General features: G+C 51.8%; 2 protein-coding genes across 10 annotated transcripts; one reads left to right on the top strand and one right to left on the bottom strand.

Annotated features, from left to right (window-relative positions):
- The first annotated feature begins 1,537 nt into the window (after positions 1-1,537).
- Cables2 (Cdk5 and Abl enzyme substrate 2) lies at positions 1,538-16,290 on the top strand. 9 transcript variants are annotated; one of them, XM_008762589.3, is made up of 11 exons: positions 1,538-1,923; positions 10,231-10,302; positions 10,415-10,507; positions 11,577-11,654; positions 12,495-12,612; positions 12,999-13,173; positions 13,518-13,621; positions 13,955-14,061; positions 14,218-14,433; positions 14,535-14,718; positions 15,357-16,290. In XM_008762589.3, the coding sequence occupies exons 1-11, from the start codon at positions 1,568-1,570 to the stop codon at positions 15,384-15,386; spliced, it is 1,533 nt and encodes a 510-aa protein (XP_008760811.1). In that variant the 5' UTR covers positions 1,538-1,567; the 3' UTR covers positions 15,387-16,290. The 9 variants fall into 9 exon arrangements, with proteins under 9 accessions (XP_008760811.1, XP_063141208.1, XP_008760813.1 ...); XM_063285138.1 differs by having other exon boundaries at positions 1,539-1,923; positions 12,999-13,164; XM_008762591.4 differs by having other exon boundaries at positions 1,539-1,923; positions 14,218-14,422.
- A 67-nt stretch (positions 16,291-16,357) lies between these two features.
- Rps21 (ribosomal protein S21) lies at positions 16,358-17,380 on the bottom strand. Its single transcript, NM_031111.1, has 6 exons — positions 17,351-17,380; positions 17,133-17,195; positions 16,968-17,031; positions 16,747-16,818; positions 16,512-16,567; positions 16,358-16,417 (listed from the first exon to the last, which is right to left on the bottom strand). The coding sequence occupies exons 2-6, from the start codon at positions 17,180-17,182 to the stop codon at positions 16,408-16,410; spliced, it is 252 nt and encodes an 83-aa protein (NP_112373.1). The 5' UTR covers positions 17,183-17,195; positions 17,351-17,380; the 3' UTR covers positions 16,358-16,407.
- Between the last annotated feature and the right edge of the window lie 4,516 nt (positions 17,381-21,896).

Genomic DNA, 21,896 nt, shown 5'->3' with positions numbered 1-21,896 from the left:
TCCCTCCTGTACACATTAGCAGCAAGGACCAACACCACTATCTCTCAATTACCATCCCAAAGCAGCTTAGGCATACACCTAGTCCGTCATGCTGCCGGAGACCAAAACTCAGAAAGGTGAGTTGCACCCGTGGTCACTTGCAGACAGTGACTGCTAACAGCAGCCTGGGTGTGAAGGACACCACTCCGGGTCAGCAGATACCATGGCTCCCTGACAGAAATGACACTCTCTGGAAGTGCCCACAACTAAATGGACGAAGACCTGCATTCTACTAGACAGGAAGCCTGCCCATCCTGTCAGAGGCCAGCTTGGAACAGGCAGTGGAAGAGAGGGCAGAGCAGAGTTAAGGGTAAGCTTACTTGTGCAGGAATGAAAAGGAGACACCAAGGAGAGAAGGCAGAATCAGCCTGCCTGAGCCTTGAAAGCACAGAGGGAACTGGCAGTGTGGACCACCGATGGCTTCTCCTCCCAAGCAAAGAAGCCATTTCCTAGGGATCCCTGTCCTTCAACCAACTCCAGACCAGTACCCACTGCAGCAGTCACAGGATCAGAGCCGGCAGTGACCATACACAAGAAAGAACATCAGGGAGATGTTCCCTTGTGCATCCTCAATGATTCACCAAACACCAAGGTCCCACTTTATTTCTTTTTTTTTTTTTTTTTTTTTTTCGGAGCTGGGGACCGAACCCAGGGCCTTGCGCTTCCTAGGCAAGCGCTCTACCACTGAGCTAAATCCCCAACCCCAAGGTCCCACTTTAAAAACAAGAACTCCGCGTAGTTTGGGAGCTGGAAAGAGCAGATGGTGTTAGGATGAAGGCAGGCTTCACCAGACATATACACGGTAGAAAGCCAGAAGGGTTTGTATACTCAAGTCCTGGCTACCCTCCATGAAGAAAACTGAAATTCCAATATCATGAAGTCTCAAGACCATGTCCATGCTGCAACTGAGGCACCCAAGAAGATGCAAGCTGTCCTCAGAACATAGATGGGTGTCCTCCGCAGTCAGTGCCGGAAGCCAGGTGGCCCGGCTGGCACAGCCCGGAAGCTGTGGGCTTATGGATACCTGCCCGGAAGAACCTCAGCGCTGAAGAAACACCCTGGAGCAAGTGGCCACGCCTGGCCCGCACGAGTCCGCAGCTCATAATGAGCATTCACTGCTGGGTGCCCTGTACACTACGTACTGAACAGGAGAACAGGACATAGGTTCGGTGCACCTACCGATCTTGCCAAGTGTAGCGTCTCTTGGCCACGCCAAACCCACAACAAAGAGAGGACAAGCATCTCTAGGACCCAGAGGAGCGCCGGGGCGCGGCACACCTCGCTAGCCAATGGAAGGGCTCAAAGGGGGCTCATTTGCATGCTGGCGCGCCGCGGCCAATGAACAGGAACCTCTGAATTATATTTGCATATGGGCGGGCCGCGGCCAATGGGCAGAGACCCCGGAACTATATTTGCATATAGACGCGCCGCAGCCAATGGGCGGTAGTGACGGGGTTTCATTTGCATGCAGGCGCGCCGCGGCCAATGGGCAGCTGCGCGGCGGCGCGGCGCGGCGGCGCACTCGAGCATGGCCGCGGCCGCGGCGGGAGGAGCCCCGGGTCCGGCCCCCGGCCCCGCCAGGCCCGCGCCGGCCGCCCGGAACCCGCCGGCCGTGCCGCGAAGGCGCGGGGACTCCCGGCGCCGCCAGGCCGCCCTCTTCTTTCTCAACAACATCTCCCTAGATGGACGGCCACCGAGCCTGGGTCCGGGAGGCGAGAAGCCACTGCCTCCGCCGCCACCGCCCACCGAGGCCCGCGAGGCTCCAGCGCCTCCGCCAGCTCCACCCGGAGGCCTCCCGGGGTTGCCAGCCAGGCCCGCGCCCCAGGGCCTGCTCAGCCCCACGACGGCGCCCGCCAGCCTCGGCCTGGACGGGCAGCGCCAAAGGTGAGTGGGCTGGGTAGGGGCGGCTGCACTCTTGGGTCGGAGTGGCCTAGAGGCCTAACCAGCACGCTGGCTGTATGACCTATGGCCTTGGCAGCCCGGAGCACGGGTGGTGGTGAGCCAGGTCCCTCCTCCCAGCTCACAGGGTAGTTGACCTGTGGGTTTGGGTAAGCAACAAGCTCGGCAGACCTGGACATGGTTGGGATGAGGTGGGTCTATTCACCCCACAGAGAGGTGTGGTCACCTGGGACCCACCAGCTAGCTGTCAGAGATCTGGGTGAACCGGAGTGGTCAGCCCAGGACATAGGGTCAAGATGACCAGCCCAAGATCAAGGTGTTGGGTGACTAAGAAAGGGGGTTCTTAAGCCCAAGTGCAGGAGCCAGGGTCCAAGGGTCCTTTATTCTAGTACTTGAGGGCCCATCACCACAGCCTGCAAGAGTCAAGAGTGACTTATAGTCCCGTCTGCCCTTGACTGGGGCTGAGGTGATGTGGTAGCATCAGTCCAGAATACAGGGGACAAATTTGGGATTAATGGAAGCTGGTCAGCCTCCACATGTAGGGAATAGTTTCATTAAAGCTGTCAGCTCCTGGATATGGGGTCAGTTCTTCATCTTGAGAGTACCCTGAACATGGATTTCGGAGTTGCCTCAGCCTAACTGACTCTGGACGCATCCCTCCCCTGGCCACTCCTTTAGTACTGTAAACACCAGGACTCACACACTTTTTACCTGCTGTGTGGCCAAGTCAGTGTGTATGCCAGTCTCTTACCCACGAGGTCTCATTCATCTCTTCTCAGCCTTTTACACCTGACCAGTCCTCCCTCCCCACTGTCCCACACCTGCTGGACTCAGGCCTGCAACATGGACATGTTCTTCCTCCCCTGCCTGGATCAATTCTAGGATCCCTCAGCCTAGCCAGGGCAGCTCTTATTCCTAACCACTCCCCCCACCCCCAGGCTATCCCCACTTCCCAGAAGACTCTAGCTTCGAGGCTCCGTGTTGGTCTCAGCCCCCTCTTGCGTTCTCTGCCTTCACCTGAAGAGTGACAATGGGGGCTAGGTCTGGATACTGTAGTCCTTTCCAGGCAGGCCCCACCGCTATACATCCGAGCTCCTGCCGGGTGGCTCCCAAGTGTGGTGGGAAAAGCTGCCTGACATCTGACTGAACCTGCATCACATGTCTGTGGACGGAAGGGCCTCAACTTTCTGTGGTCACCACCTTAGCCTACAGGAAGGGCCAGGTCATACTTCTCCACAGGACATAGAGGGATCCACTGGGGACAAGGGGTCATTTGTCCCAGAGTGTTAGCTGGACCCTTTGTGAAAGGCAGGCTGAAATGTTTGTGGGTGAGGCTCCCTTTGGTACCGGCCGCCCTAGCTCTTTGAGCCAGCCATCCTAGCCCTCCCTCCTAGTTCTGCCCCACTTCATTCTGATCCCTGTGCTGCTGACCACAGGACAGCTGCCTGTGGCACACATCTTCTGGGGCTCTGCTTCTGAGCTCCTGACACTGCTGCCCAGCTGTTGGGAGTTGATACCCTCTGTGGTCACGGGCCCTCAGCAGGAAGAGCCGGTGGGTAGGAGAGCCTCCGGAGGGCTGTGTCACAGTGAGTGCAGACCAGCCTTCCTCCATCCAGTAGCCCCGTGACCTTGAGCAGCTAGTAGGTCCCTTACAGCCTTAGTCTCCCGCCCTGTAGAATAGGCTGACAAGAAGCTCTTTCTCCTTGAGGACTCAGTAACAAGAGCCAGAGTCACTGCTGGTTTCCTACGCGGCTTTCAGGCTGTTTGTCGTCTTTTTACTGCATGCCTGGCATAGGCTCATCTTTAGGATCTATGGTCAGGTTCAAAGTGTGTATTCCAGTTACTTGCACATTGCTGCCTTCTGCTCAGAAAACCAGTGTGGGCACCTCCAAAGCCATGGTGACAAAGGACTCAGACCCGGTAGCTCTCGGCGGCAGCACTCCCCTCCACCCCCACCCCCACCCCCCACCCCCAGCCCTGGATGCCAATCACTGAAGGTCAGGCTGTAACCTGGGGATGCTTCTGACCATGCTACAGCCTTACAAGCCTTGCACGCTGCTGGCTTATGCTGTGTTGATCCCTCTCCTTGTCTCCACATTGTTGTTGTCTCCTCCCTGCGTGTTGTCCTCTTTCATCCCTTCCTAGACTGCAGCTAAGTAAGGCCCCTAACAAGGGCTCTTGATGGATCTTTTTGGGGAACTATTTCAACAGCCCTGCTTAATACTCGCCAGAGAAATGAAGGAGAAGGGAAAGTCCCCACAGGCAAATGACTTTGCAAATTGCAGTCAACTGCACCACCCTCAGGAGCTGGGCATAGCCTAGAGGCAGGAGGCTTTGCTCTGCTTTGATCTGGAAGAGGGAGGGGCCTAGGCCAGCCCTAAGTAGCACCTAAGCCACTTAGAGAAGCTATTTAGCCACTTGGCACCCTGATATTAGTCTCTGCCCAGAATCCACTCACCAGGGGCTGAAAAGCACTGGAGTAGTCAGTTCTCTAGGACAGCCCAGTTGCTGACCCTGCCTCTGAGGCCCCACTCTTCCTCTGTGAAGCTGGGGCCACACAAATGCTGTTGTGGCTGTGTTTCCTTAGCAGGCAGGCGCTCCAGATCTCTGTGCATGCTGCCCAGGATGGGCTCCGCACTGCAGCTTCTCTGCAACCTGTCATGTGGCAGGTGGTTCCTGGGTCTGCCCAGGCCTGCACAACCAGTCCCCTCTTCCTAGGTCCCTAATGGGCACAGAATCGAAGCCACAGGGAAGTGGTCCCATCTCCCAAGTCACCAAGTAAGGAAGCCTGTCACATACCAGATGCTGTTTTTAAGTCTATAGTTAGGTTTCAGGTCAGTACTGAAGAGGTTGTAGACCTTAGTGGCATCAAAGTTGCCAAGGGGCAGTTCTGAGCTGTTTGGACAGCTGAACTGCTAACCAGGTAAGGGGTAAGCCCTCTTAGCACCCTCCCTCTCACTCCTGACCACTGGCCTCTTCATCCCACACCACATGTAGAGGGCTCCAGCAGCTGCCATGCGGTCACGCACATGGAGCTAGAGCAGATGCTGTCCTGTATTTGTCTACAGCTTGAGGCACTGAGCTCGGTCTGCAACACTTGGTCTTGCTTAAGTGTCTGGAGAGTGTCAGCTGAGGCAACAGAAAGTCTACTTTTAGCCATTTTCAAATTGAGGTACCAGGCACACACGAACAGTACAGGAATCTGAGTGTGCAGCTCCCCATGTATGTTTGTGGGTATATGTACTACAAGGCCACCGTACACTCCAGAACAGCCCCTGGGTTTCCTCATATCCTCCTCAGCCATCTCCTCACCAAGACACCCATTGTTACATGGAGTGTCCTATCAAGCATCGTATACACAGACATCCCACATGTCGACCCTTATGCTGGTCAGCACAACTGTCTCCCAGTGGGGTCAGTTCAGGGCACACTGTGAGGTATGGTCCTGTGTTGTCTGTGGGTCTGCCCCAGAAGAGCCTGGCCCTTCCTCAGAATAGCTGAACTGTACACATGGGCCTCTATTCCTCTCTTGCCAGCTATTTGATTTCAGACAACTGAATGACTTTGTACCTCAGTTTCCCTATCTGAAACTGAGTAAGGGGAGTGTCTAGTAGTACAGTTCTGATGACTGGATTTACCAACAACATGCTGTGAGGGAGGAGAAAACCACAGGGAAGAAGATGTTAAACCAACTGGGAACATTGTGCAAGCTCCTAAGGGAGCTGCCATCCCTGAAGGGACCAGAAAATAGCAGGAAGAACAAGCCGGGCACCTGAGGGAAGATCTGCCCCAGCTCTCCCACGCTGTCTCTGAGGACTCCTAGATGAACTCCCAGGGCTGTGATAAGCCACCTGGCTTTGCCTGGATAATTACCTCAGGGAGTGCCATGCCGGGCAGATGGCCCTCAGAGCCTCAGAACAGACTCTTCCCTTGGGTTCCACATTCTGTCCCACCTCAGGCCCACTGCTTTTTCCAACCCTGTGCTTCCAGCCCTTGGCTGCTCCTCTCTAGGCAGATCTGCCCCACCACCCAGCACACAGTGAGCACTCATGGTTGTCTGAACCTGCCATTCTGACTGGTCTAATCCTGTCCTAGGCCCCTGGCCTTTCCCTCTGACCATGTTTCTAGACACGGTACCTGACCCACTCTCCTCCAGAGCCTCTGGGGTGGTGTCTTGTTCTTTTTTTTTTTTTTTTCTTTCTTTTTTTCGGAACTGGGGACCGAACCCAGGGCCTTGCGCTTCCTAGGCAAGTGCTCTACCACTGAGCTAAATCCCCAACCCCCCAGGTGTGTTTTTCAGTTCACACTGGTTGGTTTTCTGCAAACTCATGTGGCTTTGGTCCTATGATGGATGTAAGTGGCCGTGTAGGAAAGAAGGGAGAACCATGGACAGGGATCACTGTGGCAGCCTCGGAGCCCACCAGGACTGGACTGAACTGCACTGTTTGTGTGACCTTGGGCAGCCAGGGCTCTCTATGCCACCCCCACTCACTCATGGGTGAGTGTCACAACCTCTGAAGTGTTGGTGTGAGGCAGTGACTCTGTTCCTGTTTCGGCAATAAGCACAGGCAAGGGGTCTTTATGGCCCTACCAGGCAGGTAGGTCCTGACCGTGCCACACCTAATGTAAGCCCACGATCCTGCTGAAAGGGGATCTCGGTTAGTGGTGCAGGGACAGTATGGGTGTGGTGCAGGGACAGTATGGGTGTGGTACAGGGACAGTATGGGTGTGGTGCTGACCAGATGCAGCTTCCCAGTGTCCATGCTACTGCCAGATGTTTGGCGTAGTTCAAGGACCTGTGTACTTACATAAGCGCACAGCAATCCTGCAGGGCACCCTGGGAGTACCTTCTTACATAAATGAACTCTAGAGCCATTGTAAAGTCCCTGCAGACAGTGGGCTTGTAAATTATATTTATGGATGTTTTACTTGTATATCTGTGTGCCATGTGTTTGCTTAGTGTCCACGGGGGTCAAAATAGAGTGTTTGATCCCTTAGAACTGGAGTTACAGATGATATTGAGCCACCATGTGGGTGCTAGGAATTGAATCTAAGCTTTCTGGAAGAACAATCATGGTTCTTAACTACTGAACTGTCTCTCCAGCCCCAAACATCAGGCTTTTATTTCTCACATTCTAGAAGCCAGAAGCCCAAGAAGGTGTGTGGCAGGCTCCCTTCGAGGCTTCACCCTTGGTCTCATAGATTTGTCCTCCCTTGTCATCTCATGGTCCTCCCTATGTGTATCTGTGCCCTAATCGTAAAGACACTAGTCACACTGGATTAAGGGCCACCCCAGGTAATCTCTTTAAAGACCATGTCTCTAAGCTCAGTTATGTTCTGAGGTCCTAAGGTTAGCGTACAAACATGAGGGTGGGGCACTTACTCCCACCAGCATCCCCATGTGAAGGACCTGGTCTTATGGAGCATAATCAGATCTGCAGGGGCCAATTCTAAAGGCCCAGGGGCTCTTACTTCTAGAGGTTTCTGGTACCGAGCTGTAGCTCAGCTGTAGACCCTTCCTGTCACATCCCATGCCTGATGTGGCAATACTTTTCTTGTCCTTGAGGATTGGCATTTCTGAGCTGCAGTACCTTAGACCTTTGGCATGTCAGAGGCTCATGGCTGGATTTCCAGGTCCAGCTAGAGGATCTTGACCTAGTGGATCAAGGAACTTGGGCTTGGTTGCATCAGACACATCCACAAGTCAGTGAAGCCTTTAGTGTTGTAAAAGAGCTCCCCACCGTAAATCTGGAAGGATGGACAGGCAGATGTGATTGGAAGCTCTCAGGGAAACTATTGCACTGGGGACTGACTGAGTCTCCTGTCTGGGAATCCCTCTGCATCCACTCAGCCAGAGAGCCCCGAAGGATGCTGTCCTGGTCTTCAGTCCTTGTTGGCATTCCTGCCTGGGCCTTCTGGGCTTGGGGCTTCCCTCTCCAGGTTCCTGGAAGTCTTTGGATGTCAGGCCTACCTCATCTCTGTGCCTTTGCCTGCTAGCCTTTGCTTGCTGGCCTCCAACACCACTGGAGGCTTCTTAACTGTGACATAGCCGCTTTGTACCTTGTGCCCACTGGGTGAGATGAACTTGGTACAAAGTGAGGCACAAGGATACTGTGCGTACACGTAGCAGCAGTTGGTACAACTGAGGCATTTAGGTGCCATCACCACTGACAGCATCCCCAACAACAACACTGTCAAACTCACATCATAGTTCACCGCCATCCCCCGCAGTAGCCCCACCACCATCAACATCTCTACCACCACCAGCCACACCATCTCCCGCAATGCCTTCTCCATCATCATTGTTCTAAGTGGGTGGTTTTCCCGACACTGCTGTGGCAGTACTGGACCTCATCTGTTGTACTTTCAGAATGTTTTTGGGGCAGAGCAGGATTACCCATGGGTCCTCCCTGGTACAGGAAGAGAGGAGAGCCAGTGTCTGTGCTTTGGCAGCTCTGTGGCCTGGAGAGCCCTTGGACTGCTTTGAGCTTGTCAGAAGAACCACACTTCTTGCACGGGGCAGACTATTAGCAGTGCTGGGTGTGAGGGAGGCTGCCTCTTGTGCAGTCATCCCACAGTCACGTAGGTCAACTCTTTATTTGAAAATGCCCACACAGTTGCTGAGGTCCAGGCATGAGGAGAGTGGCTCATGTGTTCCAGCTTCTATTTGGGAAGCCTCAGACTGTGTTCCCTAGCCAGATATCTAGGACTCTGTTGGAGTGAGGACTACTGAGTGTTTGACATATATCACTAATCCTTTATGGCCCAGGCATGCTGCACCACAACACAACCTGAGTCAGGTGCATTTGACAAGTAAGTGCTAGCGGCTAGAGTCTAGCTTAGTGGTAAAGCCCCTTCCATGTGTGAGACTTGAGACCTTCAACATCAGATGCATGTACTCAAATGCACACATGTGTGTACACACACAGATGCTGTGCCAAGAAGTGACTGAATCATGACATTTTGTGATCCTTTGTCACAATGATTCATGCCAAGACAGTCATCCTGGTGACTTACAGGAAGTTATGATACGTGGGTGAATGGCTTTTGAAGGAGTTGCTTTTGTTTGTAATCCCAACAAGGAGCTGGGGGATTAGGAGTTCAAGGCCATTTGCAGCTACCTATTGAGTTTGTGGCCAGTCTGGAGTACATGAGACTCTGTTTTTAAAATAATAATAAAAAAACGAGATAAGGTCTCGTGTAGCCCAGGCTAGCCTCAAACTCACCATCCTCCATACTACTGTGCCTAGCTATTCCTTATTTTTTCTTTAATAGCATGTACAACTTGGCTAATAATAGGAGAATAAAGATGAAAAGCTACAGGCCCCCCATTCTTAAGGGCTGTGCAAGGAAGTCACAGTGTCTGGCTCAGCCTCAGCCTCAGCTTGAGGCACTTCATGTCTCTGTGTCTTCAGGGGCGCCTGGCACAAACTTATCAGTGACAGAGGCCTTGGGGCAAGCTTCAAGCTCAGAACCACAGACCTCCTTTTCCCTTCCCACACTGTGAGCTTATAGCTTTGCTGTTAATTTCACTAACTGTGTCCTGTCAGAACCAGATGGCCTGTAACTGACTAGTCATCAAACCATGGGACTAAAGACTTGAGTTTGTTGTCCTGCTGTGAAGGTGGGATCTCATTCCTCAGCCTGAAGAAGCTGCTCTCGCACACAGTGCTAGGAAACTGCCTCCCATGTCCTGGTCCCCTGGATTCAGGCACGGGCATCCAGGAGCCAACATGACCGACCTATAGGCATCAGTGCTCCCAAGGCAGAGCTATTACCTTCCTTTAGGGACAGTCACCAACAGGTCTTCCTGATGGGTATCATGGAACTAGAGCCCAAAGTTCAGAAGGAAATTCTTAGTTGCACATTTGCAAAAGAATGTTCTAGACCCAGGAGCAGCTCCTAGGAGGGGTATCTGTGTGTATGTCTCTGTGTGTGAGTGTATCTGTGTACATACATGTGTGTATAGCTGTATTTGTGTGTGTGCATGTGTATGTGCATGCATGTGTGTATATATGTATTTGTATATGTGCATCCGTGTGTGCATGTGTGTTGGAACTGCCATGCACTAGATGCTTTTCTTTAGGAAAGACTGGCAACCTTGTAACAAGGAAGAGGACTTCCCCATGCCACAGCCTTGGTTCACAGGGTCTTGAAGCCTTCAGTTTCATGGCAGCTCCACCCCCAACCCCGCACATTCCCACACTAGTTCAGTCCTGCTCAGGGACCTGCTGCAAAGGCTTCCTGGAGTCTGTGTGTTGTCTCTTCTGAGGCCATGATGTCTTCCTACAGGAGACGAGTCACATCTCAGCGCTGTTCCCTTGAGTTTCTGGAAGACGCAGTGGGATGTGCCTCGGTGCAGAGGTATACACCCTACCTGCCCCTGGTCCAAGGCCCTGAGCTCCAACTGCCTCTGACCCCAGGAGCCACAAGAAGGTCCAAGGAGGGCAAGAACGACCTGCTTTTTACCTTACAGAACCAAGCATGCATCTGGATCACCAAGACACAAAGGCCTGAAGAAAACCCATTTCATCAAGAACATGAGGCAGTATGATACAAAGAATAGCAGGTAAGATCCTATAGGACCTGGCCTGGGACTGCCCTCTGTATTCCCTACACTGTGGGACCAGGCCATATCTCTGGAGGCCGAAAATATGAGATCCAGCCCTTGTTGGCAGCAGCACGTTCATTTTATGGGACTCCTGCTCCATTGCTCATGGCCTGTCCCCAGACCCTCTATATTAGTTGAACACTGGCTAGCATAGCCAGGCCAGCAAGCCACCACTGTATAATCCCAGGGAAGGGCCACCAGCTAGACTGAATCTTCGGAAATAGAGATCAGGGAAGGCACCCTGATCCCCACCCCTGACATGTGCCCAGGATGTAAGGTGCAGCCATATTTGGGGAGCATATACAGGATAAGGCATGGTTATTGACATTGGGGACACGCAGAAGGAGATGTGGTATATCAGGGGACATTGGAGAGGCTTAACTCAAACTGGTCTGTGGCTCCCCAGAACAGAGCTAGGCTAGAATCTGGGCAACTGTGTATGCCCTGCACTGGTGCAGAAGCAGTGCTTTGGCTATGTCCCTTGGTAACACATTACCAGTCACTCTGATCCCAGAGTCCCCCTTCCCCACTATAGTTCACCCTAGTAAGTCCCCAGGGAATGTTTCTGCAGGGCCTGGCCAGAAGTAGCTTCCTGCAAATCCTAAATTCTAAGACAGTAGGGTGGCCTATGGTTACAGCTTTGAGCATCCCGGAGCCCCAGCCATAAGCCCTTGGGTAGCTGAGTTCTGGGTTAGATATGTTTGCTCTCTAGTAGCAGTAGGCCTTGCGTTTGTCTGGACCCTGCAGCCTGTTGCTGATGAACTTTGGCCCCTTCCTTTGCCCTCTCTTTGTGCAAATGAGGCTGCCTTTTCCTGGGGAACCTGTGCTCCTAAGAAATATGAACTCTATGGCCCTGCACCTGGGGACAGGAAGCTTCCTAAGCAACTGTAGTGAATCTGGCCCAAGTGCTAAGATGCCAGGCCTGGCTTCCTGAATCCAAGTCCACTCGGTGGCTCTGGCAGTTTCCCATCACTCAAATGTAGACAGGACTGAGTTCCTGCCCCGCTCTGACCTGGGCCTCCCACAGGATTGTACTCATCTGTGCCAAGCGGTCCCTGTGTGCAGCCTTCTCAGTCCTGCCCTATGGAGAGGGCCTGCGGATCAGGTAAGAGAAGCCCATGTTGTGGACACAGATCAGCCCTGGTCCAGCTGAGCCCAGCCCACAAGGCAGCCAATCTCTTTGTAGGCTGGGTTCTTAGACTCATGGGGTCAGCATTTCATCTCCCACCATAGTCCAGGAACTTGCATTCCAGGCTCTTACTCCCCAGAGCCACAGATTCTGTTCAAACTATATGTGTGTGGGTATGTGTGTGCAGATGTATAGATAGATAGTTTGGCTATATACAGGTATGCATAGGTAGGCTATATATAGTCAAACTATATATAGGTTGACAGATATTCCTGAACCTCTCTCAAATATGCTACTAAAACCTTGTGGCCAGCCCAGGCAATTGTGTCCTGAGTGTAATTCAGGGAAGAAGGAAACAGCTGTTGGGGCGGGGCATTATTGTGTGTGACCCCAGAGAACAATAGTCGGCACAGAGAGACCTCCTGTGCAGAGTGGGGGATAGCCAGTTCCCAGGACCCCAGGCCAGCTGCTGAGCTGTGTGACCGCAGCTGAAGGGATTGAGGCACCTGGGAAGCAAATTTAAGCCAGAGTTCAGGTAAGTGTTCAGGGATGTTCCAGAGTGGTGACTCCCAGGTGCTATGACAGATGACATCTGCCCTGTCATCCACAGGGCAGGAGTGAGAGACAGGCTGCCTAGGTTAAACCTTGTCATGCACTTCCAAGGTCATCACCATCCTTCCCCTGTGCTGAGCACTCTGTGGGTGGATGAGCAGACTGAGCTGCCTGTGGATTCCCTGTGGGTGCTGCACATCCACCCACTGATGACAGGCAGAGGGATACAGCCCCCCTCCCCCCCTTTCCTCCTGTCCATTGCAGTGACCTGAGGGTGGACAGTCAGAAGCAAAGGCACCCATCTGGCGGCGGTGGCGGCGTTTCTGTCTCTTCTGAGATGGTCTTTGAATTGGAAGGCGTTGAGCTGGGAGCAGATGGAAAGGCAAGAGCCCTGTGGCCAGCCAGTGGCCGGCAGAGTTAGGCAGATGGGAGCTGCACATCAAGCTACTTCTGTCACTAGCTGGTTCATGCCACCCTAAGAAAGGGCTTAAGAGTACTCCATACATGGCCACTGGCAGCTGTGGGTGACCTGTTTGCCCCTGGGTTTTCCACGTATAGCCTTGCTTCTGGACCAGTAGGCCAATAGGCCTAGTCCAAGACAGACTAGGCTGGCTGCAGACCAGACTAGGAATGGAAGCTAGTGTTCTGACCTGCAAGTACCCACGCCCACTGGGTAGCAGCATGGCTTCAGGAGGGCAGAGGGAAGGGAACTTGGTGTACTTTCTGGCCTGGGGAGCAGGACTGAGCTCTGATGTGATTGTTTTCCAGGTCGTGTCTTATGCGAAGTTCCTGTACCCCACTAATGCCTTGGTCACACACAAGAATGACAGCCATGGCTTGCTGCCCCAGCCTCGGCCCAGCATTCCCCGGGCTCCACCAGGTTCAAGACACAAACCTGTGCCTACCAAGTCAACACCAGCTGGCACAGAACTAGGTAGCACAGGTGCCTTCACCATGGCGCAAGGGAGGCAGTAGCACTGGGTGAGGCACAGTGGTGGGACAGACAGCAGTATAAGCCACTCATGCCTCTGCAATAATGCTTCTCAGAGGAAAGGAGTCCAGATAATGTGGCCCTAGGCTCTGCCTGAGTCAGGCAGAAGAGAGGATCAGTGTGGGAAGGGGGCTCTGTCCAGCCATCACTTTTTATACCCAAGCCCTGGCCTTTGATCTGGAGCCCCTTTCAGACCTGAGAGCCTTGCTGTCATGCCTCTTAATTGGCTGCAGTGGGAGAGGGTGAGGTGGGTTCTGATCAGGATCTAGGGTATCAGTAGCTACCTCTGCGTACAGGAAGCGACGGGGGAGATGCAGTAGAATACAACCCCAACCTCCTGGATGACCCACAGTGGCCGTGTGGGAAGCACAAGCGTGTACTCATCTTTGCCTCATACATGGTGAGTTCCACAACCCAGTAGTCCAGGGTTCAAGGACTTGAATGAGCACCAGAAACTCAGAACAGCCATCCCAGGGTGCCTTGTCCCCACCTAGCACCAAGAGGTAGTGGGAAGGCGCATAGACAAGGGCAGTGTGCCAAAGCAAGACAACCAAACAAGCTAGACATTTCCTGGGGTCAGCTCTGAGTGTCTGACAGGCTGGGCCTATCCACTGAGAACAGACAAACTCAGCCATTTTATCCTCAGCAATGCAGGCACCTCTCTGAAGCCCCACATGCTACAGAGCATCTACTCAAGCATCTTGCTCTCCACCTACCTCTACTTCTGTTACAGACCACTGTTATAGAGTATGTGAAGCCTGCAGACCTCAAAAAGGACATGAACGAGACCTTCAGGGAGAAGTTCCCTCATATCAAACTGACATTGAGCAAAATTAGGAGGTAAGGTCCAGCTAGGCAGCCCTTAATCCCTCCCCAACCACCTAACCTGGCTCTGGGCTTTCAGCCCATGGCATAGCCATAGAAGGTGGCTGCTGCCTCATCACAGTCTTGTGGCGTAGATTTACCCCAGGGACATGGCTCCCATCCCACCCACAGTTTAAAACGGGAGATGCGGAACCTTTCTGAAGAGTGCAGCTTGGAGCCTGTGACTGTGTCCATGGCCTATGTGTACTTTGAGAAGCTTGCACTGCAGGGCAAGCTCAACAAACAGAACCGCAAACTGTGTGCTGGCGCCTGTGTTCTGTTGGCTGCCAAGATCAGCAGTGACCTCCGCAAGAGTGAAGTGAAGCAGCTTATTGACGTGAGTGTGAGGTGTGCACAGCATGAGCAATCCGGTGGGCGCTGGGCGCTGAGCCTTAGATGGGGACCACAGATGGAGCTAACCCACTGACCCTTTGCTTCCTTCACTGCAGAAGCTGGAGGAAAGGTTCCGGTTCAACAGGAAGGATCTCATTGGATTTGAGTTCACGGTGCTTGTGGCTTTGGAACTGGCCCTGTACCTCCCGGAGAACCAAGTATTACCTCACTACAGACGCCTCACCCAGCAGTTCTAGCCCAGAACAGTGCACCCCACAGGGAGCCTGCTTTGGCAGGAAGGCGAGTAGCTTGGCTAGAGCACTGACTAGTAGTGTCCCTGTCCTTCCTCTAGTAACTGCACTTGCCCCTCAGTCCAGGGCAGCTCTTAGCTTCCCTTGGAAAGAGGCACTGCTCTTATTTTGGAGTGTACCCCATCTTCACCTTGAGGCCCTGTTGAGGGTTTTCCTGAAGCAAATGAACATCGTGGGGCTTGGTTTGCTTTTCATGTGCCTGAGACCAGCCTGGTTTATGTTGTCAATCCTGAGGTCCAGCTTTCATTTTGCCTAGCCATGAAACCATTCCTGTAGAGACCTAGGTGTCCAGACCTTCTGAACATACTGGAATTGCCAGGCTTCTGTCTCCTGGTGCCTCCACCCAGGCAGAGCTCCCCCATCAGCACTTTTTTTTGGTCAAGATGCAGGAAAGGGCAGTCTGCTCACACTGGACCTTGTTAAAGCATCTGCCACTGTGAAACCCCTGTGCCACCACATACAGTGTTTGGCCAACACCACCACCCACCCCAACCCCTGCCTCCTGCCAGCACTTATCCCTGCGGTACTGGACCATTTAAGACAACCGCTGACTGCGGGCTCTTGACTTTCCTGAGCAATATCATGATGGAGAAAAGGTATTAACTTGAGATTTGGTTTCTATAACAGAAAAGACGGCCCATTAAGGCCTGCTGCTGACTCTGCACCACACTTGATCCTCAAGCAGGAAGGTACTGACCCTGCCACCTAACAGCACATCAGTGACTCCTCACAAATAGATGCCATCCAGGCCAACTTGCCTGTGTATTGACTGTGCCACTGTCTTCCTACTGGCACCAGACAAGAGCCATCCTCCACCTTCCCAGGCCTGTTATTCCCTACAACTGGTCACCAGCCTGGCAGATGCCAGTCCCACTGCTCTCAAGTGCTTGGTTCCACAGCCACTCATCCCAGAAATGCTTACCCTCTCAAGCCTGACACCACTCAACTACCTAATGGATGTTAGTAGCTTAAACAGAGACCTTGAAGGATAGTAGAAGGATAGTAAACTCTAGCCTTCTACCCTGCCCATGCTTATGCTGGTGTAAGCACGCTATCCTTAGAGCACCTGGGTGCCATCTGCAGACAGTGATGTCTTACTTAAAATGAACTTTAGATACAGCTGACTGGTCGGCTATCCCTGGGGGTGATACCCTGGTAGCTTATTCTAGTTATGTTAAAGCTGGCAACAGTGATAATTTAAGCTTCTATATTTATGATCTTACCAAGCTGGTGTGCTGTTAGTCCTTCCCTCCTTGCCCTCAGTAATGCTAAGAGCTGCTGACATGTGGTATGATAAGCACTGTTACAACAAAACCAACCTTTAAACCAAATGACAGGCTAAACACAGTGTCTGTCCTAGACTAAGTCCAGAAATCCGAGGTGTGCCCACGGTGTCCAGCTGGACTGTGACCCAATGCCACAGACCTGGTGCTGTACCTTCAGCACTCAACAGGCACAGCTGTGTGTGTGACCTCAGAATGCTGCTTATGTATGTCCAGCCGGTTCTGAATGGAAGGTGTTAAATGTTTTTGTTAAAAGTAAAACTTGTTTTTGCAACATACTTCCTTGCTTGTCTCCTTTCCTAGTCACGATAAAAACATAGTAAAAGCAGACTTTGCTGTCACAGGTACTTATTATCACTTTTATTTATAACAAATTATTCCCGATTTCTTCTGGCTCAAAAGTTCCTAACAAAGGGAAAAAAGCAGTATTAAAAGTTGTATCTCCTGGCCACTATCTCCCAAGCCACTCAACCCGATTGTGACATTTTCCCCCACTTACTTTGAGACAATTCCATCAGCCTTAGCCAATCGGAGAATAGAATCATCTGACTCGCCCTTCAAAATTAAAAATAAATACCTGAGTATCCCCAGAGCTGGCTCCCTGCTTAGCAGGGCAGAGCACGCACAATTAGACCCAAATCTGTGCTCTAGAGAGGGGCACCACCACCATCATAGTGCAAATATTTACATCAACAGTACTAAAAGGCAGAGGTCCATGTGGTAAAACAACTCACCATCCTGCGAATGGCCCCGCAGATGCCGTAGGTTTTAAACTGACCATTAAATCGGCCTGTACTCCTGTCAACCTGAAAAGACAAAAAGGTTGGGAGAGTCGACCCCACCCCACGCTGTCGGTCTACCCTCGATCTTAGAAAACACCAACGCGAGAACCAGGCACTCAGAGGCTTAATTGCCTCGTTATTCCTTCCCCCTCATCATCGGGTTCCTAGCTCACCTCGGCCACATTCATCTGGATGGACGCGTGGTCCTTGGCAGCAATGATGCGGTTGCTCGCGGAGCTGAGTAAAGAAAAGTACAGTGCGTGTAATAGGTCGCAAAAGAACAGTAGATGAAAGGAAGTAGGAAAAATGGGCACAGGAAAGATGATGCCGCAGCTCACCATTTCCGCGGCACGTACAGGTCCACAAACTCGCCGGCGTCGTTCTGCATACCGAGGCCGTCCCTGCAGAGTCACCACGCGGATCATAAGGCTAGTCAGGCCGCACTCCGAGCCCTAGCCAGACCCATGTACCGAGCGCTCCCGGCCATGCGACCACGACCTCCCCAACCGCGCCCGGCCCGGTCCAGCTCGCGCCCACAGCCCGCCGCGCGGCCTACCTGCTCACGGGTCTACGGAGAACACAGAAAGGAAGTGGCTCGTTCTTCCACAGCACTAATGGGCAGGAGGGGCGGTTCGTCAGGAAATGCTTCCGGGTCGTGCTGACTGTATCCACCATCCCGGAGGCCTATTTGCGAGCCTTTACTTCCGCTTCCGGTGCAAAGAAGCCCGGGCAGCTCTGCACAAAGCACATAGATTCCTGGCTCCGCCTCCAGTCAGGTCACGCCTCTTTCCTCAGGCCCCGCCTCCACCGCGGAGTCTCGCCCCTCCGCCCTCGTCCAGTTGGGTTGCACTTGTCCTGTCCGCCGGCCGCCCTCGGGATGGTGTCAGAGGAAGCCAGGCAGTTGTGCTGGAACGCGGACATCACAGACCTGGGCGCTTCCGGGAAGCCGCCGCCAGAGCCTCGGAGAGGAACAGCCGAGCGTGGACTGCGGGGGGAGGCCGGGACGGAAGCACAATCCTTGGAAGGGGAAACTGATGTCGCGTCAAATGAGCTGGACCGCTGGCCTTCCGCTGCACCTTCATTTTCTTCAAGAACCCCCTACCCATCCTGAGAACTGAACTGCGTCCTTGCTGTCCTGCCCCTCCTCACCCCAGGCTCCGCTCCTCTCCCCAAACCTTCCCCTTCTCGTCCGGTTCCAGCCACCACGCGGTCCACACGCCTAGGGAAGTGAGTCTGGCCTGAGAGTGCACGCCTTTAATCTCAGCATTCGGGCTGCCGAGGCAGGTGATATCTGAGGCCATTCTAGTCTACATAGTTCCTGCCCCCCAAAAAAGAAAGCTCCCAGGCCGTAGTCACCAGAGTGTGCAGTAAGCCCCTTGTTGATGAGGCTACTGTAGAACTGTATGCCCGATGTCATCTATCTGTATACACCCAGTTACATAGTCTTGGGGAGAATCTCCCTACACCCTGAGTTGGTGATCACCTTCCAGGACTGTCACGGAGTTGGCCCTCCACAAACCTGGAAAGCAAGTAGTCATGTGTGCATTAAGATTCCCCGCGCAGCAGAGGTTCTTTTTCAGATTAGGCACAAACCACACCCAAACACCTGTTCTCACAGAGAGATGCTTTTTTAAATGGGGGAAAGAAAAGTTAAAAGTGGCTGCTTTCTGACTCGGACAGAAAAACCAACAAATGACCTTGCAGGTGTAATTTTTAATAAGTGAAAAGGGGGAGTTCTGTGTTAGAATGGGCTAGGACACGGTGGTGTATATTGATTGGATAGTTAAGTGAACCAAAGCGAGCTTTTGATAGCCCGACCTTGGTAGTCAGCCTCAAGAGGAGGAAGTGGCCAAATAAGGGATAGTCCGTGGTGGCTAGCTTTAGGAATGGAGTCTGTCGGGTTTTAGCAAGGCAGAGGCAAGGGGGAGGGGAGGCTGCCAGAGCAATGTTTGCCATGTTCAAGCTGTCCAGACTCCTTTCCTGCATTGCGTCTGGAGTTTGCGCTAGATCCTTATTGTGTGTCAGAAGTGAGAACACCAGAGCCACTGACTCTAGGAAAATGACCTTTCGTATAGGCCACAAGGCACGTAGACAGGGTTGGTCTGTTTATGTCTTAGTTTTGAGATCTGCAGCTGGTCTGGCTACATCCGTGTATGTTGAGTTGAACCCTCACGGCCTGCTTAGTGGTCAGAGATGAAGCAGCAGGTGTGCCAGGAAGGAGACCATGACCAAAGGGAAACCCAGAAACCTGAAGTAGACTCCACTCAGCAAATTCGGCAGTCGTAGAAAGAGCGGGGACTGGATTCAAGTAGAAACGCAGAGTACGCATAGTGCTGGACAGAAAGTTCAGAAAGGTAAAAAGCCCACAACAACGAAAATTCACATCATCTGGCGTCCTCTCAACGACTGCCAGATTAGACAGCAAAGGAATGCAGTCACTAGTGAGAGAAAGACATCGATCCAGAACTCAACTCAGATGCTAGAATTAGCAGACACCATCTGCTCCAGACCTTTGGAAGAGGAAGGACACTGCATGCCTGCATCTCCGCACTAGGGAGGTGTGGACAGGAGGATCAAGAGTTTGATCTTAGGCTACAAAGTAGGACCTTGTCTCAAAAAAATCTGAATGAGTAAGAAAGCTCAGAAAAAGATTTATTGACTTTATATGTATGTGAGTACACTGTAACTGTCTCAGACACACCAAAGGAGGCATCAGATTCCATTACAGATGGCTTTGAGCCACCATGTGGTTGCTGGGAATTGAACTCAGGACCTTTGGAAGAGCAGTCAGCAGTAAGTGATCTTAACCACTGAGCCATCTCTCCAACCTCACCTGTGAGCTTTAAACGGTAGAGAACCATGAGTAAAGCATGACAGTTCATGCCTCTAATCACAGCACTTCAGTTTTTTGAGACTGAGAAAAGGATTGCTGCAAGTTCAAGGACAGCCTGGGCTATAGAGTGAAACTCAAAAAAAAAAAATCAAATTAGAAAGTATGAGAGAGGGCTGGAGAGATGGCTCAACTGTTAAGAGCACTGACCGCTCTTCCAGAGGTCCTGAGTTCAATTCCCAGCACCCCCATGGTGGCTCACAACCATCTGTAATGGAATCCGATGCCCTCTTCTGGTGTGTCTGAAGACAGTGTACTTATATAAAACAAATCTTTAAAAAAAGAAAAGAAAGGGAAAAAAAGTCTGAGGGAAGTCAGAGCCTGTTAAAAGGAGCACAATGCGGGGCTGGGAATTTAGCTCAGTGGTAGAGCGCTTGCCTAGGAAGCGCAAGGCCCTGGGTTCGGTCCCCAGCTCCGAAAAAAAGAACCAAAAAAAAAAAAAAAAAGGAGCACAATGCATATGTAATTTGAATCCCAGAGGAGAGGAGGCACTATATGGATAAACTATATGGATAAACAGTATCTAAAGAATTTTCAAATTTGATAAAAAAAAAAAAATAACAAACTTGCAAGTGGCCAGGCATTGTCGGTGTATGCCTTTGATCCCAGCTCTCTGGAGGCGGAATAGTTCAAGGCCAACCTGGTCTACACAAGGAGTTCTAGGACACCAGAATATCTGGTGAGACCCTGTTTCCAAAAAGCAAACAGAAATGAGTATCTCACAATTGATTACATAACTTCACCCAAACTGTGATGACTGCTCTCCGTTGTCAGCTTGACTACATCAGAAAAGGAGGGCACACCTGTGACCTGGATATGATATGGGGGGGTGGGCTTCGCGTGTGTGAGTATGTGAGTGTGGTGTGTATGTGTGTGTTGTAACCCACTGAGGCCAGAAGGAGCTGACTCCCCTGGAGCTGGAGTTGCAAGCAGGTCCTCTGGGAAGCTCTCTTAACCTGGGATAGCTCTCCACCCACCCACAGCCCCTACTTTGCTTTTCATTTTGAGACAGCATCTCACTTAAGTTTCCCAGACTAGCTTTGAACTCAATTCTGTAGCCCAGGCTAGTGTCAAACTTGACAGTCTACTCCCTCAGCCTTCCAAGTAGTTGGGGTTATAAGTCCATGCCCCAAGGCTAGCAAAACAGACTGGGTTTTGTTTGTTTTGGGTTTTTTTTATTTTTTGTTTTTTTGTTGTTTTTTTTTTTTTTTTAAAAGGAGGCCAGGAATGGTGACACATATCTTTAATCCCAGCCCTCAGCGATCAGGTGCAAGTGGATCTTTGTGAGTTCAAGGCCTGTCTAGTTTACATAGTGAGTTCCAGGCCAAACAGGCCTACATAGTGAGATCCTGTCTCATAAGTATTAATTAATTGGTGAGGGAGGGTGGAAGGTGACACCAGGAAGATCAGCAAAATGCTTTTTGCACAAGCGTGAGGGCCTGTGTCAATCCCTAGAAGCCAGGTATGACAATGCACACACATCTGTAATGCCAAGGACCCAGAGGCAGAGACAGAATTCCTGCAGTTTGCTGGCCAGCCAATCTAGTAATCTAGTGATCAGCACAATCTGGGTCCAGCAGGAGGCTTTGTCTCAAAAGAGTTGGAAAAAAACACCGAACTCTGACCTGTACACACACACACACACACACACACACACACACACACACACACACACCCCTCTGGCCTGTGTACAGTCTCACATACACATACCTCTGGCCTATACATATGCATACACCACATACACACACACACACACACACACCTCTGGCCTATATATATAACATACACACACACCTCTGACCTGTACACACTCCCATACACATACATCTCCAACCCATACACACACACTCTGGCCTACACATACTCATACACACACACACACACACACACACACACACACACCTCTGGCCTATATATATAACATACACACACACCTCTGACCTGTACACACTCCCATACACATACATCTCCAACCCATACACACACACTCTGGCCTACACATACTCATACACACACACACACACACACACACACACACACACACACACACACACCTCTGGCCTATATATATAACATACACACACACCTCTGACCTGTACACACTCCCATATACATCTCCAACCTATACACACACACTCTGGCCTACACATACTCATACACACACACACACACACACACACACACACACACACACACACCTCTGGCCTATATA

The sequence above is a fragment of the Rattus norvegicus genome, chromosome 3, assembly GCF_036323735.1.
Source record: "Rattus norvegicus strain BN/NHsdMcwi chromosome 3, GRCr8, whole genome shotgun sequence".
In the NCBI taxonomy this organism is placed as follows: domain Eukaryota; kingdom Metazoa; phylum Chordata; class Mammalia; order Rodentia; family Muridae; genus Rattus; species Rattus norvegicus.
This window is presented reverse-complemented; position numbering and strand designations above follow the sequence as displayed.